This window comes from Heptranchias perlo, chromosome 5 (assembly GCF_035084215.1).
Source record: "Heptranchias perlo isolate sHepPer1 chromosome 5, sHepPer1.hap1, whole genome shotgun sequence".
Lineage (NCBI taxonomy): Eukaryota > Metazoa > Chordata > Chondrichthyes > Hexanchiformes > Hexanchidae > Heptranchias > Heptranchias perlo.
Genome location: NC_090329.1, coordinates 24,019,868 through 24,037,059, shown reverse-complemented (window position 1 = coordinate 24,037,059; position 17,192 = coordinate 24,019,868). Strand labels below are relative to the sequence as shown.

General features: G+C 41.8%; 1 protein-coding gene across 2 annotated transcripts in view; it reads left to right on the top strand.

Annotated features, from left to right (window-relative positions):
• Nucleotides 1-17,192, top strand: part of ero1b (endoplasmic reticulum oxidoreductase 1 beta) — an 89,009-nt gene that overhangs the window by 44,787 nt on the left and 27,030 nt on the right. For both annotated transcript variants that reach the window (XM_067984136.1, XM_067984135.1), the window contains exons 12-15: nt 715-961; nt 4,188-4,257; nt 6,106-6,192; nt 12,530-12,663. In XM_067984136.1, the coding sequence (XP_067840237.1) occupies nt 715-961; nt 4,188-4,257; nt 6,106-6,192; nt 12,530-12,663 (538 nt within the window). The remainder of the gene's footprint in view (nt 1-714; nt 962-4,187; nt 4,258-6,105; nt 6,193-12,529; nt 12,664-17,192) is intronic.

The window sequence follows — 17,192 nt, the reverse complement described above, 5'->3', positions numbered from 1 at the left end:
ATTCAGCAAACAGGCAAAGTCATGCGACATTGTCCCATTGAGGGCTTGACTCCCAATAACCTTACAGACCTCTTACAGAGAGAAATGGGGGGAAAATCTATTTTGTTTCTGATACAGAAGACCAATTAGATGGCACATACAGCAATGATACGTGGTAATCCAGCACAATGGATTGCCAGCCCACTGTGAAACCTGCCTCATTTTCACTTCCATTGAAATCAATGAAAATCGGTTGAGTTCTTTAATGGGCAGGCAATCTGCTCTGCTCCGCCACTTCACCACCCAAGCAGTGAAGGTAAAAATTACCCTCGTGAATTTAGCAATTATAACTTTTAACCATGTATTTTGGAATAGTAATACAGATTCTAGTAATCGCATCACTGATGGATAATTCTCCAGCTCCCCCCCACAGTGCTCTCTTACAACTGGATTTGTTTAATAAGTTGCAAAAAGGCAATAATTATTACTGATGCAGAGTGTGCCGTTTAATTGAGCATAGGCTGCTGGATTGAAGAATGAAGGGCATACTGTGCAGTGAATACATGTTATACATTACCAGACAGACCCTGTCATTGTGCACTCCAAAATTATATGCATTATTTGACCAGTCAGAATCCAATTGTTTCCTAGGTATTATCAATTATAACACATTTCAGCATAGTGCATCATTCTGAACGAGCGTCATTTTAACTATTATCTGACCTGTTGTTTCAGATGCGTGGGGAAGAACTAGATGGGGACCAAATTTAAAAGAATTCCAATGTCGGTTTCACCCTACTGAAACAAAAGGAGAAGGCCCAAGAAGGTTGAAAAACCTTTATTTTTTGTACTTAATTCAACTGAGAGCTTTGTCCAAAGTAGCTCTGTATTTTGAACGTTCGATTGTCGACTTGTACACTGGAAATATAACAGAAGATACAATTACCAAAAAACAGCTGCTGGAGGTTCTCGATGAAACCAAGTAAGAAAAACACCTCAAAACGATGGGATATGACACAAGAATGATTGGCCCGATATTTATGGGGTGGTGGGGAGGGAGCGGGGGAGACTGTCAGCAGCTGGGAAATGCTGAGGTCCTGCCAAATTTAATTGCAGGACCTCATTTGAATGAGGGGGACGAGATTGTTGGGCAGGAGAGACGTGGGAAGAGAGATCAGGGATTCTCCATTCCTGGGACCTTAGAAATGCCATCCATTAATGCCAACTAATCAGGCTTGAATTGTATTGTTTCTGAGATTAAATTGATATCCTATCATGTGGAGCATAAACACCAGCATAGACCTGTTGGGCTGAATAGCCTGTTTCTATGCTGTAAAATTCTGTGTAATATCTAAAATGGGGGTGGGTTCAGGGAGAAATTTGAGCTTTTATCGTGGACATTTTACCTATGGTTGGCTCCCCTGGGAACGAACCTCTCAACAAGAACTACTTGCATTTAAATAGCGTCTTCAGTGTAGTAAAACGTCCCCAAGACACTTCACAGGAGTGTAATCCAGACAAAGATTTACACCGGGCCCTTGTGTTCCTCCCACCAGATCATTTCCGTAAGTCTCCTATTACCCATCCATTCCACGTCACCCTCTCAAAATGTCTGCTTCCTTGAAAATAAGGTACTCGTTATCCACAACCTCATCCTAGATCAGTCCACTGATACCCTGGGGCCTTGCCAAAACTTGATGGTGGTGGCGTGATTCTCATCAGGTCCCATCTTGACCTGGCACCTTACTCCTCTACCACCTTTTTTTGAGCATCTCTCCCACTACCACCCCTCTCATTTATTCTTCATAATCTTTCTTTTCTGCTGCCATTCAAAGTACCCTGATAACTTCAAGCTGAAATCTCCTCGCTCCTCTCCTTACTCAGCCTCTGCAGCGTGGTTTCTCATCCTCAGTCATTTCAGGCTTCACCTAAATTTCCCTTTCCTCTGATTTCTCTGCACTTTTATCCTCGCTGAAGCTCACCCTCGACGTAAACTTCCCAACCATAGTTGCTTCCTCGATCATGTCGTCTCGAGGTCTTACCACTTCTGAGATCTGTGACAAAGCCATTCCTGATCAATTCCTCATTTTGCATAACAATCGCCTTGCCTGCATCAAACTCTTCTACGATCACCCTCTGTCCTATTTTTTTTTTTAAATCCTACCCCTCAGCTCCCTTTTCAACACCCTCCCAAAGTCCTAACTTCCTATCCTCTGGCCTTCCATCCACCATGACACATCTGTGCTCAACAGCCCCCTTGTCCCTGCCTTGAGGCTACCTTCTGCCTGCCAGGTGCCACACTGTCTCCCATCCTTACTATTCCCTCTGGTAAAATTCTTCTTTCCATCCCCTGAATGCTGAGGACCCCAACCCAGAATGCACATTGGGCACAATTGATCTGGTAGTTCACTAGCAAATGGCTCAATTATGTGAATTAATATTGCACCTCCCTGTCCTTGTCCAAAGGTTATGGACAACCTTTCTTGATGGCAAACCAGCTGTGTGAACTATAGCTCCTTCCAGCTTAACATCAGGAAAATAGCAACCATTGTCCTGATCCCCTTTCACAGACTCTCTTTTCCACCCCCCCCCCCCCACCATTGCAGATTCCATCATTCTCCCTGGCCGTTTATCATGGTCATAATCTTGCCATTATATTTGATCCTGAGCTGAGCCTTCATCACACAATCTATCCGTCACTAAGGTCACTTCCTTCCACTTCAGTCCCTCTGCTGCTGAAAGCCATAGTTTTCTCTTTCTCTTTCTCTCTCTCTATTTCTCTCTCTTTCTATTTCATTCTCTTTTTTCCTTGTTTTTCTCTTCTACTTTTTCCTTTCTCTCTCAATTGTACATCCTTGTTCTCAACATTGTTTTCATTATTGATGCTGTTAAAGTAGTAAATGTTTTATTTTTGTTTGTCTTTGTTTTAAATATCAATCCTTTAGCTAGGCTGATTCAAACCTTCTGGTTTGCATGGCTCAGTAGTGGCTAAAGGTATCACTACTGAGCCATGCAAACCAGAAGGTTCAATCTAATTTCTGTGGCTAGTGCTGTTAGTTGGAGTTCTACGTTTGGCCTCTTCCCCTGGGGTAGGGAGGGGAAATTAGCCTGGGTTCCTGTTCCTGATCGCTACGCAGTGGCTCTTGCAGGAAAATGTGTGTGTATGGTTGTCTGATGAGAACAGGATTGGGGTCTACTCTGATGCCTGCACCTGCAATCGAATAGCTTGTGGACACTCGCTGCCTAGGCTCACATATGAAGAAAGATAATGTGGGAAAGGGACTGAAAGGCTAGCACTGCCTGTGGAATTGTACCCCAAGAGCATTCTGGGGAAAAAATTGAGAGGTAACAACCGAGTTTTGCAGAATCAGTGCTAACTAGCAGGAGTGATATTCCTCTGTTAATGCATCTTTGTGTGTCTCAGCATTAAGATATGAAGACAAAACTTAACACAAAATAGTCCAGAAATGTATCTGGGGGTAAAAACACCAATTTAGTGAAGCAGTAAACCTTTCTATAATCAGTATTGCTGACTTTAAAGCACACTTTAATTCAGTTGAATTGCTATATTTGAGCCTGATTGCTTGACATGTAAGCAGGAGACAGGCTGTGTGAAATACATACTTTGGCTGTCCTCACAGGTTATTTCTTTTTGTTTAGATCCATTTTTAGTACTATCCGCAAAATGCAGATCCCCTATAAGCCAGAGTTGAGGACTTTGACCAGTGCATATTTTTCCTTTTTTTGTTATTAATGTGAAGGTTATGTATTTCTTGCTCTTGTGTGAAATATTTATTTTAATGTGTTGGGCAATAAATGGCGTTTGATTAACTGTGGTTCTTTAGGTCCAGCTTCAAATACTATTGGGAGATGGATTCATCCATCCCTCCCACTGTGCTTTTGATTATTTGTGATACATTACTGCAGTGTTTTGGGGAATTTGTTTCAACTTTATTTATATTTTGACATTTAAAAGTTTTCCATTTAACACCTCTTCGTAATGAATAGAACAAATACATGCAACAATTATTGTTTCTTTTTAAATTCTAGAATATAAATGGTATTGTTTTCACTTCACATTTAAAAAGTCGGTAGATTAAAGCAAATTTTCTTTTATTATTTGATTCAACTGCACACACAAAATTGGGACGGTGTTTTAAGTCAAATTATTGTATTTACCTCTGATAATTAATTTTTCTTTCTAATAGGTCATTTCCAATGCATTTTGATGAGAAGTCCATGTTTGCAGGCAACAAAAAAGAGGCTAAAACGCTGAAGGTAAAATGTTGGTGTAATATTTTGTATAAGATAAATCAATTATAAAAATAATTCAGAAGGTTTCTTTACAATGCACAAAATTTAATTTAGATAGTTTTGTGTGATTGATCTAAAGTTAGACCATCCATCATTTTCTGACTTGGGAAAACTTTCTTTTCTGAATTCCCATCTTGGTGTGTAATTCCTACATTTTGGGTCCCATGCAAATGCTGGCATAATTTATTATATTTGTCTGATTCTACAGGTTTTTTTGCTCCCCCTCCACCCCCAATTCCCTACCCAGCCCATCGCTACTCTTCTGCTTGCCTGCTGCCATCCCAGGCTTGGATCCCCTTGGATCAACCCACAGCTTCCCTCTATGCGCCTCTCAGCATTATCCGAATAGCCGATTGAGGCACCCATCACTGCCGCCTTAGGAGTAGCAACCCCAACCTCCCTGCTGGGGGCTGATCTCGCCAACCTCCTCGTCCCACTCACACCTCTCGTAAATGACCTTTTGGACTCTGCCAGCGAATTAACTCCAGAATATCTGTTCGTTCACGAACAAGGCCCTTAATGTGGATGATTCCATTGACATCATGGCTTCGACTGAAGTTGGCTCAGGGGTGACAACACCTTGCCCATTACTGAAGTCTCCCCGCCCAGCTATAGCTGTCAACATCTGTCCCGCCAACATTGAGGCAGTGTGGCGCTTATCACCAAATCTCGCGTTGGTCTTTCCCCCTACTGCTCTGGCACCTTCTCTTTCGAGCACCTCACCTTTAAAATCCTCATTGCCAACCCCCCACCCCCACCCAAGACCCACTCCGAGTTTCTCCTTGACATAACCTCTTTGAGCCTCTGCACTGAGGGACTCCTCATCCTGTGATTCCAATTTCCGTCTCAGCTCACCTTGACCTCTTCTGAATTCACCGTCTTCCCTTAACTTCCCTCCATATAAACTCTCCTATCCATATTCACAGCCACCCCCTCGACTTTGCCATCTCATCGTGGCCTCCCTACTCCCATCACCTCGATCACAGACAAGGCCATCTCCAACCACTTCCTTATATCCTTCAGCAACTACATTCTCCTACCCCTTCCAACCCTACTACATTCTGCATCTGCCACGACTTACTTATAACTGCGCTTTCAAACTCAAAAACTGCCTAGCCTTTGGCCCTCCAGTCACCTCTTATTCTTTTGTAGCTGTTGATTTGCTCAACCACTCTTGCACCTTTTGATGCCTTTGCCTTCAGCACTTTAGGCCTTAAGCTCTGAAATACTCCTTAAACCTCCCCACCTATCCACTTCCCTTTCCTCTTTTAAGCCCCAGCTCGTCATTCCTCCCACTATCTCCTCCCTTGGCTTGCTATTAGTCTTTGTGTGATTATGGTTCTGTGAAGCTCCTTGGAAAGTTTTTCTATGTTAAAGGGCTATATAAACACAAGCTGTAGTTATTGTAGCCAATTGCTCTATATTTAGGGTCTGCCACTCTAAACAGCCCAGTGCAGCCTGTTGTATTCCGTGGAGTATTCAAAGCCGAGGCACTGTTGCCTAGTTGGAGAAGAGACATTGAATATAGGAGAACCTCTCTGTGCTCCGATGTTGCACAGAACACATTAGAGGATGGACTCTCGAGCACCTGACTGAAAGGTGAAGGTGACCTAGTGCACTACTGAAATACATGCTCCTCCAATTTATCATGAGCATGCCACAAGAGATGTGAGATTGATGGGTATATCTATAAAGCACTATATGACATGTTTTATATTGCGTGCTGGACTTATGCTAACTGAAATCAATCTTGTCTGACAGTGGAATTTAACTTTGCACTGATGCATTTTGATTTTTAATCCTTTTTCATAGGAAGAGTTCAGGCTCCATTTTAAGAATATCTCTCGTATAATGGACTGTGTTGGATGTGACAAGTGCAGACTATGGGGTAAACTGCAGGTTTGTTTCACAGAATATTCCCAAGTAATACAAGTGATTTGGAGAACAATCTTTGCTAATGTTAAAAACATTGCATGCACGAATGGACTTTTGTGCATTGTAATAAATCAGTGGTTTTCAAACCACTGGGGGGCACTGAGATGAGCAAAGGAGCAGGTCAAAACCCTCTAACCAATCAGTACTGTGAACATGTCTGTGAGTACAATTTGCAGTGCAGCCTGAACTGGACAGAGATGTAGCCTTTTAAACAATAGTTGACTGTTTTGTTCCATTTCCTAAATTTGTGTGTGATTGATAAAGGTGACATAAGGTGAACAATTAGCTCTCTTTCTATAAAATATTAACAAATTAAAACTAACCCATCACTGTCAGGCACTCCGTAACAATCTCCGACAGGTAAGTGCTTTGTTATAACCTAAACCATTGATTTTTGTCACTTTAATGAAGGGAAAAAACTTTTTTTCCATGAAAAGCAACTCACAAACATGGCTACAAATAATAAAAATTTGACACTTTTTTATTCTATTTGTTAAAGAAATAGATGGAGCCACAATAAAAATTACATGATATCTTACACAAATCTAGTACTGGCACACAGCTGACTATTTTATCTATTTCTGGATCAATGTATTCTTGAATGGTTTGAGTGTCTGGATTTATCATTGTAGAATCAAAAGATTATTTTCAATCCCAAGTTTTTAACTGCAATGATTCTGCTTGAAGAGCACGATCACAATTCTTTACACATTTTTGGAATGGCAGTGTTCTCCTTGTAGTCAGGTGGCAGCGTGGCTCAGTGGATAGCACTCTTGTCTCTGAGTCAGAAGGTTATGAGTTCGAGTTCAAGTTCCACTCCAGAGACTGGAGTACAAAATCCAGGCTGACATTTCAGTGCAGTATTGAGGGAGTGCTTTCATACGAGACGTTAAACTGAGGCCCCATCTGCCCTCAGGTGGAAGTAAAAGGTCCCATGGCACTATTTGAAGAAGAGCAGTGGAGTGTGGTGACTGGCCAATATTTATCCCTCGACCAGAAAATCTGTTCTAGTGATGTTGGTTATCACGTTGCTGATTGTGGGACCTTGCTGTGTGCAAATTGGCTGCCGCATTTCCCAAATTACAACAGTGGCAATACTTCAAAAGTATTTCATTGGCTGTATAGCACTTTGGGATGTGCTGAGGTTGTGAAATGTGCTATATAAATGTAAGTTTGTTTTTCTAGTCGCAGCAGGTAACAATAACGGATTGAAACACAAGATCCAGTGAACGTAACTTCAAGTTTACTGAATTAATACAAACTTGTCAATGTTACAAATTTAGCTGCAAATCTAGATGTTGCCTGATTATCATCATTACAGAATAAAATGTCCAACATCAGTGCTATAATTAGATGTAAAAGTACAGAACAGAGATGGGTAAAATTAAATATTTTTATCATAAATACAACAGCTAATAGGAAACAAACAAATATGCACCAAGGGTACATTCATTGTCTCCTGCTGAATCTTGTTTCAGTTCAAGCTGAAGGGCTCCTTTAAGGGGTGTTAAACCAGTTGTGACCACTAGGGAGCACTGCCCTGAACATTAATAATCCAAAAATGCTGGAAGAATTGCCATTATCTGCCTTCAAGAGGATGTGAACTTTTGTGAACTTGGTGTAAGTTTGTGAAACACTGAATATTAAATGTTACTGATGTATGTTAAGGTCAAGGTCAGTGATAAACATTTCTATTTCACTTCAACTTTTTGCAACTTTATTGACAATATTGCATTCATTTATTAATCAAGAGCATGGCTTCTATAGGATTTGAAACACCTGTTTCCAGCTCCTAGTTATGTGGTTGGGAAGTATTGTTACAGAAAGACAATCATCTTTCACAAAGTAAAAATTGTAGTGCCTGAAGCACTTATTGTAAACCTTAAGCTATTTGCTGGAACTGTAAAGTAATAAATATGTCAGTCACTCTATACCTAAAGGTAGATGTTACGAATTTGTAACCCATCGTGGAGCTTCGTGCAGAGATCAGTGGTGTAATAAACTGGATTGCCAGGTGGTGAAGGATAGAATACTAGAGCCTGGTCTTCAGTTGCTTCCAAACCTTTATTCACAGAGATCCACGTTACCCCCCTCCACACCCTAGATCAGCACTCTTACAAATGGATACAAGAGAGTTCCCAATTGACACGCACCACCTGAATACAATTAACAAGTGGGCCCTGCAACCTGAAGAGTGGGAGACCAATGCTACAGAGTCCAGGACAGCAGGTCTGGACGAGGAGCAAACAAACTTCATGTGTAGAGTATTTTTGCCAGTCTCCTTGAACCTTGCTACATTTTATGTACCCAAACATTTCATGTTCCCTAGATGATATCCTAGCCATTGTTCATGGGAACAAATTCTCCTCACAGGATAATTATGGATAAGGGAGGCTCTTCTAGTCATTTTTGTTCTACCATTCAGAGATCATAACATCCCCCCCACCATTGTAGCATCCAGTCACTTCTTAAATTATTTGGGTTTTTGCCTCCATTGCTCTATCTGGAAGTCTATTCCACACGTTGATCACTCTCTGTGAAGAAGCATTTCCCAATATTTCTCCAGTGTTTGTTCTACTGCCTCAGTTTCATTTAAAGTAATATTCTGGGTTAATTTTTTCTATACCCTGAACAATCTTATATCCCTCTATAAGATCATCTCAGGTGCCCACTTTCCAGGTTGAAAAGCCCATGTTTCTCCAGTCTTTCCTCATAACTCAGACTCCTGACACTGATGATTAGCCTTGTAACTCTTCTCAACGCTACCTCCAACGCTTGAAAATCTAATGTTTCTTGGCGTCCTGAACTGGCTGCAGTATTCAAGGTGCAATCTCATTAAGTCACAATAAAGTTTGATCGTTATCTCCTCTGACTTAAATTGCTCTATATTGGCTAGTGTGGGTCAACATAGTATTGGCTTTGTTGATTGCTGCTCTGCATTGTTTGGACATGTTGAACATTGAGTCTGCAAAGATTCCTTGGCCTCTTTCAGCTTCACCCTTAGCTATTTCAACACACATACTCTATGAGTGGTGTAGTCTATTTTTTCTCTTTACGTGTAGTACTTTATATTTGGCTGTATTAGTTTTCATCTGCCATTTTCTACCCACTTGCATATTTTGTCGCTCATTCTGTGGTTTCTGAGCTGCCTCTTCTGATTCCACTGTCCTTTCTAGTTTGGTATCAACTGCAAATTTCACCACTTTGAGTTTCCATATCCAGGTCATTGATATAAACTGGAAACAGTAATGGTCCCAGCACTGAGCCTTGAGGTTACCCCCCGCACTGATACCTCAAAAGAGTCCTCATTGGTTTAAGTGTAGGAAACAGTTTCTTAACCATTCCAAGGGTTTACCCTGACTCCCCACAGCTTTGAGTTTAAGTAATAGTCTTTCATGCGGAACTTTGTCTAAAACCTTTTGGAAGTGAAGATACACTACTTCATAGGGCTTTTCTAGTCTACCTGCATTGTCACTTCCTTGAAGTCGATGAGATTGGTCAGGCAATACTGACAGCTATTAACAAAGTTATAGTTGTGCAGATAAACCTCATGTTCATTCCTGATAATTGATTCCATTATTTTACATGGAATGGAAGTTTTTTTTTTATTCGTTCATGGGATTATAGGCGTCGCTGGCAAGGCCAGCATTTATTGCCCTTGAGAAGGTGGTGGCGAGCCGCCGCCTTGAACTGCTGTTAGGAAGGGAGTTCCAGGATTTTGACCCAGTGACAATGAAGGAACGGCAATATATTTCCAAGTCAGGATGGTGTGTGACTTGGAGGGGAAAGTGCAGGTGGTGTTGTTCCCATGTACCTGCTGCCCTTGTCCTTCTAGGTGGTAGAGGTCACGGGTTTGGGAGGTGCTGTAGAAGAAGTCTTGGCGAGTTGCTGCAGTGCAACCTATAGATGATACACACTGCAGCCACGGTGCGCCGGTGGTGGATGGGGTGCTAATCAAGTGGGCTGCTTTGTCCTGGATGATGTCGAGCTTTTTGTGTTGTTGGAGCTGCACTCATACAGCAAGTGGAGAGTATTGCATCACACTCGTGACTTGTAGATAGTGGAAAGGCTTTGGGGAGTCAGGAGGTGAGTCACTCACCGCAGAATACCCAGCCTGTGACCTGCGCGTGTAGCCACAGTATTTATATGGCTGGTCCAGTTCAGTTTTTGGTCAATGGTGACCCCCAGGATGTTGATGGTGGTGGAGTCGATGATGGTAATGCTGTTGAATGTCAATGGGAGGTGGTTAGACGCTCTCTTGTTGGAGATGGTCAATGCCTGGCACTTATCATCCCAAGTCTGGATGTTGCCCAGTTCTTGTTGCATGCAGGCATGGACTGCTTCATTATCTGAGGGGTTGCGAATACAAGTGAACACTGCAATCATCAGCGAACATCCCCATTTCTGACCTTATGATGGAGGGAAGGTCATTGATTAAGCAGCTGAAGATGGTTGGGCCCAGGACACTGCTGTGAGGAACTCCTGCAGCAATGTGCTGGGGTTGAGATGATTGGTCTCCAACAACCACTACCATCTTCCTTTGTGCTAGGTATGACTCCAGCCAATGGAGAGTTTTCCCTCTGATTCCCGTTGACTTCAATTTTACTTGGTGCCACACTTGGTTAAATGCTGCCTTGATGTCAAGGGCAGTCACTCTCACCTTGCCTCACCTCTGGAATTCAGCACTTTTGTCCATGTTTGGACCAAGACTGCAATGAGATCTGGAGCTGAGTGGTCCTGGCCGAACCCAAACTGAGTATCGGTGAGCAAGTGCCGCTTGATAGCACTGTTGATGACACCTTCCATCACTTTGCTGATGATTGAGAGTAGACTGATGGGGTGGTAATTGTCAGGATTGGATTTATCCTGTTTTTTATGGACAGGACATACCTGGGCAATTTTCCACATTGTCGGGTAGATGCCAGTGTTGTAGCTGTACTGGAACAGTTTGGCTGGAGGCGCGGCTAGTTCTGGAGCACGAGTCTTCAGCACTACAGCCGGGATGTTGTCGGGGCCCATAGCCTTTGTTGTATCCAATGCACTCAGCTGTTTGTTGATATCATATGGAGTGAATCGAATTGGCTGAAGACTGTCTTCTGTGATGGAGATATCGGAAGGAGGCAGAGATGGATCATCCACTCGGCACTTCTGGCTGAAAATGGTTGCAAACGCTTCAGCCTTGTCTTTTGCACTCATGTGCTGGACTCTGCACAGAGCCTCCTCCTCCCGTTAGTTGTTTAATTGTCCACCACCTGTGGCAGGACTGCAGAGCTTTGATCTGATCCATTGGTTGTGGAATTGCTTAGCTCTGTCTATAGCATGTTGCTTCCACTGTTTAGCATGCATGCATGTCCTATAGGAAGTAAGACTAATGAGTGCAGTATACTGTCTGTCTTTCGTTTTTGAATATGGCACCACATTAGCCTATTTCCAGTCTTCGAGTTCAATGACTCCCTCGTAATGAAGTGTCAGTGCTTCACAAATCTCTAGTCTTTTTTAGTGCTCTAGGATCTCGCTCTCTCTACTATGGCACGGCTGCCTAATCCACAAATTCCTTTCAAAGGAATTCAACAACCATAGAAACGCCAAGGGCCAGTGAGGAAGTGTTTTTTCACAATACTTTAAGTGTTCAAGCCTTTTAAATTTTGATCTTCACAGAATTGTATATATATTCAAATTACATACCGGTTCATCACATAGTGTCAATCACTTGTGCAGACCTCCATTACTGTGGAAACGAGGGACTACTTCAAGTTGTATGTTATCTAAATAACAAAATGGATTGTCTGCCATCGCTGGTCCCATTATAATTATTGTAGGTAATGGGAATGTACTTTTTTAAAAAAATGTATAAAAGCATTCGTATACCAGGTCCTTACCATGACATTGATGTATCATAACCAGAGAGATTGGACCCTGTAGTAACAGACAAGCAAAAGTCTCTCTATATCTATACCACGTGCTATAATTTTTTTGGAAAAGTCCTAGTTGCAGTACTGTAGAGATTATTTAGTTTATTGAACAAACAACAAAATACTGCTTAAATTTGTAACTGCATGTACATCAAAATGGAATAAAAACTGAATGTTGGAAACATTAGCGTCTGCGGTGAGAGAAACAGTGTTAACATGTCATGTCGGTGACCTTTCACAAAAACCGAACTTCAAAATGAAGCTATTTTCTATTCATATCAAAAGTTAAACTGATGAAAAGCTGGAAAATATTCCAGTGAGACATTTTTAGAGCTGACGGCAGAACACTGTGTAATATTTTAAATAAATCATTCTGGCTTCCTCCCCAGACTCAGGGCTTGGGCACTGCTCTGAAAATTTTATTTTCTGAACGGGAAATCAAGAATCTCCCCGAGCGCAGCCCTTCATCAGGCTTTCAGCTCACTCGGCAGGAGGTTGTCGCTCTTCTGAATGCATTTGGAAGGTAAGAGCTACTTCCAGAATGTGCTGAATTGTTGTGGATTTATTTACGAAAGGAACACTGTTCATCTAACTTGTTAAATTAATATGCCCTTCACTCACCTGACGAAGGAGGTAAGCTCCGAAAGCTTGTGATTTTCAAATAAAACTGTTGGACTATAACCTGGTGTTGTAAGATTCGTTAAATGAATATGCAGTCGTTCCCCCTAACAGCCCAGTAAGTTGCCTTCTATCATTACATAGACCAAGGAGGACCCAGTTTTCATCCTTGGTCTGTGTAGGTTAGCTGATCTCCTACAGGGTCAACTGCAGGAGTGTTTCAAAAATGGCCTCCGTGCCCCCGGAAAAGAAAATTGACCAGCAATGCTATTCAGTAACCCCTGCTGGAAGTGTGTGTGTATGGTCATTGAGTGAGGATGCTTGGCTGGCTGTGATGCTTCTACTGTTGATTGGCCTGCTGACACTTACTGTCAAGTGCACACATGAATAATGGTAACTTTAAGGTTTTGGTACCTGTGAGGCCAGTGTTGCAACGATGAGCCAATGATTTCAGGAAGGGAGGGGGGAGAAATGTATATCCGGTAGCTCTCAAATATAAAGTGGGTTCATGCAGTCAACTCTACTGACGGAATACCCGTTTTTAATGAGTCTGGCTGTAATGTACAGGGCTTGTAAGGCCTGAATTGAGTGTGCTGTCAATCTATGGTAAAACAAATAATGGGTTATCTGTAAAGCTATGAAGTTCTATGAATAGTATTGCCATGTAAATTGATATATTTAAATCTATTTTCCAAGCCAAACCTTGTCCCCTATTTGTAGCATGGAGCTCAAGCCCCACACAAGACCGCAAACATCTCTATAGTATACATTAAATACTATACTGTTAATCAATGCCTGTGCCTTTTTCCTCTTTGGATTCCCTTCAGACTGCATGTAGGATAACCAACACCTACTGTTCCTGGACCTCCTCATTCTCTCATTGAGTTCCAGTGATCTTGTATAGTATTAGGTTGCAGTGATCATTGAGCCCCATGCTTAGATTGATCGTCATAATCCTCAAGCCTACACCAGGGATTTATTTGGCCCAAAGCACAGAATGAGGTTTCCTATTTTCCATCATACTTTATACAGTAGGCCCCATGAACACAACTTTGAGGCTTGATCTATTTATTCAGTCAATGCATTTACAAACCAGGAGCTCACCGCTGTAGGCTCGGTGCAGCTTCAGCACTTTTGGATTCCCTGCCACCTTGTGACAGTACATGAACCAGATGCCAAAGGTGAGCAGGAGGAGCAACAGGAAAAATTTGAACAATTGAGAATAGTTTAGGGAAAAGCTGTTAGTTAGAACCATGTAGTTAAAATGAGTGTGCAATCGCTCTTATAAAATCAAGTAGACTTACTAAGTTGGGGTGTTCTCTTTGAATATGGCCTGGATTTTCCCCCCATTTGCTATGAATGGGTGGGGAATTTAGCCCATTAAGCAGTTTTAAGTGAGCAAGTTTATTGACCAATCTATTCATTCGGCCCATCAAGTCTGTCTTTGTTTTGTGTTGAGAGCACAAGTCATATGGTCTACTACAGGAATGTGAATGCTTTTTAAACTGCTCGGGATTGGGTTACTCCCTCCAATCTAATCTCTTAATGCCTAGAGCTGCCGTTAATATAAAGGATTTGATCACAGTGTGACTAACTAACATGGGTGATAATGCTGTTAAAATAATGAGCTTGAAGTCTCCCTCCTGCCACAGCAGCAGACTCCCACTAGGACCTAACCCAGCACACACAGTCACAGAGGGAAGGGAAAAGAGCCAGATGCAATGACTGACAGCCAATTAAGCATGTGAGCTTCTCTATTGGAGAGACTGAGCCAACAGGCATGGCAGGGAAGTGGGAGATCTGGGCGCCATCAGGGTACTCTACCTAGCGATTGAGGATCACCATACCAAGCAATGGGTGGCTTGACAGCCACATTAAAAGCCCACCAAAAGCCTTGCTTACTTTTTCATGTCCTTTTTTTAATAGCGATAGTGCATGCACCATAAATACATTTTAAAAAATGAACATAAATCAAGACATTAATGAGTCTCTGATAGTCTTTTCCCCACACAAAAAAACATTAAATCCATAAGACCATAAGAGATAGGAGCAGGAATAGGCCATTCGGCCCCTGAGCCTGCTCTGCCATTTAATGAGATCGTGGCTGATCTGATTTTTACCTCAACTCCACTTTCCCACCTTTTCCCCATATCCTTTGACTCCCTTGCTGATCAAAAATTTGTCTAACTCAGCCTTGAATGTATTCAATGACTCAGCCGCCACAGCTTTTTGGGGTAAAGAATTCCAAAGATTCACGACCCTCTGGGAGAAGAAATTCCTCCTCATTTCAGTCTTAAACGGGCGACCCCTTATTCTGAGACTATGCCCCCTAGTTTTAGATTCCCCCATGAGGGGCAACATCCTCTCAGCATCTACGCTATCGAGTCCCCTCAGAATCTTGTATGTTTCAATAAGGTCTCCTCTCATTCTTCTAAACTCCAATGAGTATAGACCCAACCTGTTCAATCTTTCCTCATAAGACAACCCTTCCATACCCGTAATCAACCTAGTGAACCTTCTCTGAACTGCCTTCAATGCAAGTATGTCCTTCCTTAAATAAGGGCACCAGAACTGTACACAGTACTCCAGGTGTGGTCTCACCAGCACCCGGTACAGTTGCAGCATGACTGCCCTGCTTTTATACTCCATCCCCCTAGAAATAAAGGCCAATATTCCGTTTGCCTTCCGGATTACCTGCTGCACCTGTATGTTGACTTTGTGTTTCATGTACAAGGACACCCAGATCCCTCTACCGCAGCATTTTGCAGTATTTCTCCATTCAAATAATTTTTTGCTTTTATTTTTCCTCCCAAAGTGGATGACTTCACATTTTCCCACATTTGGATATTCCATCTACCAAATTTTTGCCCATTCCCTTAACCTGTCAATATCCCTTTGCAGACACTTTGTGTCCTCATCGCAATTTGCTTTTCCACCTATCTTTGTATCATCAGCAAATTTGGCTACAAGACACTCTGTTCCTTCATCCAAGCCATTGATATAGATTGTAAATAGTTGAGGCCCCAGCAATGATCCCTGCGGCACCCCACTAGTTACAGATTGCCATTTTGAAAATGACCCTTTTATCCCGACTTAGTTTTCTGTTAGTTAGCCAATCCTCTATCCATGCCAGTATATTACCCCCAACACCATGAGCTCTTATCTTGTGCAGTAATCTTTTATGTGGCACCTAATCAAATGCCTTTTGGAAATCCAAGTAGAATGCATCCATTGGTTCCCCTTTATCCACCCTGCCCATTACTTCCTCAAAGAACTCTAATAAATTTGTCAGACATGATTTCCCCTTCATAAAACATTGTTGACTCTCCTTGATTGTATTGAGTCTCCAAATGTCCTGCTACTACTTCCTTAATAATGGATTCTAGCATTTTCCCCAATGACAGATGTTAGGCTAACTGGTCTATAGTTACCTGCTTTCTGTCTCACTCCCTTCTTGAATAGGGGTGTTATGTTTGTGGTTTTCCAATCCGCTAGGACCTTTCCAGAATCTAGTGAATTCTGGAAGATTACAACCAATGCATCCACTATCTCTGTAGCCACTTCCTTTAAGACCTTCGGATGCAAGCCATCAGGTCCAGGGGACTTGTCAGCCTTTAGACCCATTAGTTTACCTAGTACTTTTTCCTCTAGTGATAGTGATTGTTTTTAGTTCCTCCCTCCCCTTTGCCCCTTGATTTTCTACTATTATTGGCATGTTATTAGTGTCTTCTACTGTGAAGACAGATACAAAATATCTGTTCAATTCCTCTGCCATTTCCTTGTTTTCCATTATTATTTCCCCAATCTCATCCTCTAAGGGATGAATGTTTACTTTAGCTACCCTCTTCCTTTTTAATATACACTTGTAGAAGCTTTTACTGTCAGTTTTTATGTTTCTTGCTAGTTTACTCTCAATTTATTTTCTCCCTCTATTATTCTTTGTCATCCTTTGCTGGTTTTTAAAGTTTTCCCAATCTTCAGGCTTACCAGTAATCTTTTCCATGTTGTATGCTTTTTCTTTTAACCTGATACCATCCTTGACTTCCTTAGTTAGCCATGGTTGGTTCACCCTTTTTATGGAGTCTTTCCTCCTCATAGGGATATATTTTTGTTGCAAGTCATAAAATATCTTTTTAAATGTTTGCCACTGCTTATGCACCATCATACCATCTAATCTGTTTACTTTAGCCAATTCTGCACTCATTCTTTTATAATTGCCCTTATTTAAGTTTAATACAGTAATTTCAGACCCAAAATCCTCACTCTCAAACTGGATGTGAAATTCATCATGTTATGATCACTGCTTCCCAAGGGATCCTTTACTTTGAGATCATTAATTAATCCTGTTTCGTTACCCATTACCAGATCCAAAATGGCCTTTTCCCTGGTTGGTTCCCCGACTTATCAGTCTAAGAAACAGTCCTGAATACACTC